This window comes from Myotis davidii, unplaced genomic scaffold (assembly GCF_000327345.1).
Source record: "Myotis davidii unplaced genomic scaffold, ASM32734v1 scaffold32, whole genome shotgun sequence".
Classification (NCBI taxonomy): domain Eukaryota; kingdom Metazoa; phylum Chordata; class Mammalia; order Chiroptera; family Vespertilionidae; genus Myotis; species Myotis davidii.
Window position 1 is genome coordinate 2,604,912 of NW_006286587.1, and position 3,652 is coordinate 2,608,563.

A 3,652-nucleotide genomic window follows, 5' to 3' on the forward strand; every position below is an offset into this window, starting at 1 on the left:
CCTCGTTATTTTCTGATTTCACCCTAACTCACCCCTCCAATGTTTTGTTTTGTTTTTTAAAAAAGGAACTCTTTGGTTTGCTTAGGTCCACACGAGTATCATATACCAAATCATATTTCTTTTTCATTATTTCTCCTTTCCATTACATTTCCATTATACTTGTATCGTTACTTATTATTCACATGAGTCCAGGTCAGCATAAAGGAAACACTTACTGCAATCATATGTTACTGATACTTCACTCCTGCAATTCCTACTGGAATCACCTGCTGTTTTTCAAACGCTTTTCAGTATCCATTGCTAAAATCATCAGTCTTTCTCCTCTGATCTGTGCACGTTAATTATTCTGCGTGGAGCCGTTCTTGAAACAATATTCTTGAAATAATGGGTCTGGGGGTTAAAATTCCTTACACAGGGTGTTTCCCCAGCTATCCCCCCACCCCCCGCCTTTTCTATGGTGGCATTGTTTCATAACAATCAGTGAAGGGTTGAGGTCACACAAGAGCTGAAGAATGCTCCACAAAGAGCCAGCTCACTCTCCTTTGGGGGCCCCACCTCCACTCCCAGTAGGATATTCCTAGCAGCCGTGCTCACTTCCCTTCCTCCCAGGGGCCTGCTTGTTCAGTGCCTGCTTCTGTTCGGCAAACCCTATTTTATTCCCAAGAGTTCCCCATCTCTGCTCCTGTTTGCCAAAATGTGTTGCTTGCAGCCCATAAAGCCCAAATTTCATAACACTAATAGGTGTTTCATGTAGGAAACAAAACATTCCCATCCAGGACTTCTCAGGGATGTTCACAAGCTTAAGAACATTGTGCATCGTCAAGAAGGGCATGATGCATGCAGGGTTCCCAATCCCATTTGACCAGGGAACACTTCTAGAAACACCTAGAATATAAACATTTTAAAAAGCAAGTCTCCTCACTCTGTTTCAGGATGTTCAACCAAAGGAAAATTATCCCCACCACCACTCAGCTCCTTGGGTCGTGACTTCTCCTTTACTAGACACCTTTCAGGTCAGGTAACCAAGTGCTGTGATACCTAAAGGGGGTCGGGAGGGCTGGAAACCCAGACCAAAGCATCAGCTGTCGGGGCAGGTACAGCCTCACCTCCAAGTGCATAAACCTGCCTGGGCAATGAGACTGAGTTTCTCAGCATCTGAAATACCCCAGGTTAAACTGTCATTCAAACTTAAAAAAAATGAAGAATGGAAAGTCAGACCTGAGAACAGAGTCTGGCTATGCTGAAAGCTATCCATTGTCTACACCAGTGATCTGCAAACTCATTAGTCAACAGAGCCAAATATCAACAGTACAACGATTGAAATTTCTTTTGAGAGCCAAATTTTTTAAACTTAAACTATATAGGTAGGTACACTGTTATTAACTTAATTAGGGTACTCCTAAGGCTTAGGAAGAGCCACACTCAAGGGCCAAAGAGCCACAGGTGGCTCACGAGCCGCAGTTTGCCGACCACTGGTCTACATTATCAGAAAAGTGCAAACAAGGAACCCAGAAGGCTGAAGGACCTTGAGCTTTGGCAAGGGCTAAAGCTATGCATCATTGTTCTGTCAAGACAATGGTAGCTCAAGCAATTTCCTGACCTAATAGTCTCAAAGTAAATCTTTACTAATATTTACTGACCTTTAAGACAATCTGTGTGCTGCCAGGATTGCTGCCTGATAAGGGCAGTATGTGCATCTGAAATTGAATACAAGGCTGGCCGGGCCTGGGCACCAGGGAAGCCTTCCCACTAAAGAATGGCTCACGGCCCGGCCCCCCGTGATATCCAAATTCATACTTCTTGTCTAGTCTCGTCATTTGTGCGCAGCCCTTCTCTAGGTCCTGAACCCTAGCCGTGCAGGTCAGGCTTTCACACGGCTAAAACAACCAAGCCAAACCCAGGCCATGGGTGTGAATCCTAGAGAAGAGCTTCCTGTCTTGTCCCCTTTCTCTGGAGCGCCACTTCAGTCCGTAAGTGGGAAGAGGGTGCTGAGATGAGGGAAAGCACCAAAAACGTAGGAGCCCAGCCCCATTCCACTCCCTCCCTTGGAAGCGTCCCTGCTCTGCTCCCACTGGAAGCCACAGCAGACAAAGCAGCTGCTTCTCTGGCAAAGTTTGCCTTTCTTTAAAAAGACTGAAACATGCCGTTACAATCTGGCCAACATGGCATTTTTCAGTGTCGCCCATGTTTCATGGCAGAACTAACTGTGACTGTGAGTTGGCAGTTAGGGGCGATCAGGCTGGCAGGGGATCAAGCAGTTAGGGATGCGATCAGTCCAGCAAGGGAGAGCAGTTAGGAGCAATCGGGCCTGCAGGGGAGGGCAGTTGGGAGTGATCAGGTGGCAGGGGAGGGCAGTTGGGGGCGATCAGGCCAGCAGAGGAACAGTTAGGGGGTGATCAGCCAGCAGGCAGAGGCGGTTAGGGGCGATCAGGCAGGCAGGCAGGCGAGCGGTTAGGAGCCAGCAGTCCCAGATCATAAGAGGGATGTCGACTGCTGGTTTAGGCCCGATCCTTGTGGCAGTCGGACATCCCCCAAGGGGTCCCAGATTGGATAGGGTGCAGGCCCAATTTCGTGCACCAGGCCTCTAGTCTATATATATAAAGCCTAATATGCTAAGTGGTCAACCACTCGGCCAGTCGCTATGATGCATACTGACCACCAGGGGGCAGACGCTCCAACCAGTAGGTTAGCTTGCTGCAAGGGTTTGGCCGATGCGGTCTGGGTGAGATGGTCGAACACGCCCTGGAGCCCTCCCGCGGTCCCTCCCTCAGCTGGCCAACCTCCTGCAATCCCGCCCCGGCTGGCTGGCCCCCATTGGCCGCGATTGGGACTGGGCGAGACAGTCCCGATCACTGGCCAGGTAGAGGGACCCCACCCGTGCACTAATTTGTGCACTGGGCCTCTAGTTTATAATAAAGTCCTCAATAAATCAAAATCAACACTGAATTTATAAAACATCCAGACAGAGAACTCAAGCATCTGCTGGTGGTTACATCCTAAAGGAACCATCTTACCTGCAGCCCCAGAAATATGCACAGGTACCAGGGAGGGACGTCTTCTATGGTGTAAATCATGTCCGATCTCTGGGGGTCTAGACTGCCAGTGCTATCCAACGTCTCGGCCAGAGAGCTCTGTAAGCAAGAGACAAAGGAGTTTAATAAAAACAAGGACTGCCCTAGTCAGTTTAGCTCAGCGGTATCTCTCTCACATGGATGTTTCTCTATGCCTCTCTCCCTCCCTTCCACTCTCAATAACTAAATAACTAAATAAATAACTAAATAACTAAATAACTAAATAAATGTAAGGAGTAACGTTAGCTCAGTTTAGTGCAGGCCCACTACTAAAACACAATTTGAAAAAGTGGCTGCCACTTCCCCGTAAAATTAAGCCTTGGCTACCTTTGACACAATGCTCAAACACACTGGCTCAGTGGGACACCCCATCTTCAGACTTTGGGGATTCAGTATCCACTGCCATCTTCTCATCCCCCAGGCAGCAGTTCTCAACCTGTGGGTCGTGACCCTTTCACAGGGGTCGCCTAAGACCATCAGAAAACACACATATAATTACATATTGTTTTTGTGATTAATCACTATGCTTTAATTATGTTCAATTTGTAACAATGAAATTGGGGGTCACCACAACATGAGGA

The 3,652-nt window shown here is 47.8% G+C and overlaps 1 protein-coding gene across 1 annotated transcript in view; it reads right to left on the reverse strand.

The window, feature by feature from the left end:
- Window positions 1-3,652, reverse strand: part of SLC23A2 (solute carrier family 23 (ascorbic acid transporter), member 2) — a 135,508-nt gene that overhangs the window by 69,686 nt on the left and 62,170 nt on the right. Inside the window, exon 4 of the mRNA XM_006758062.2 lies at window positions 3,015-3,131. Coding sequence (XP_006758125.1) covers window positions 3,015-3,131 — 117 coding nt within the window. The remainder of the gene's footprint in view (window positions 1-3,014; window positions 3,132-3,652) is intronic.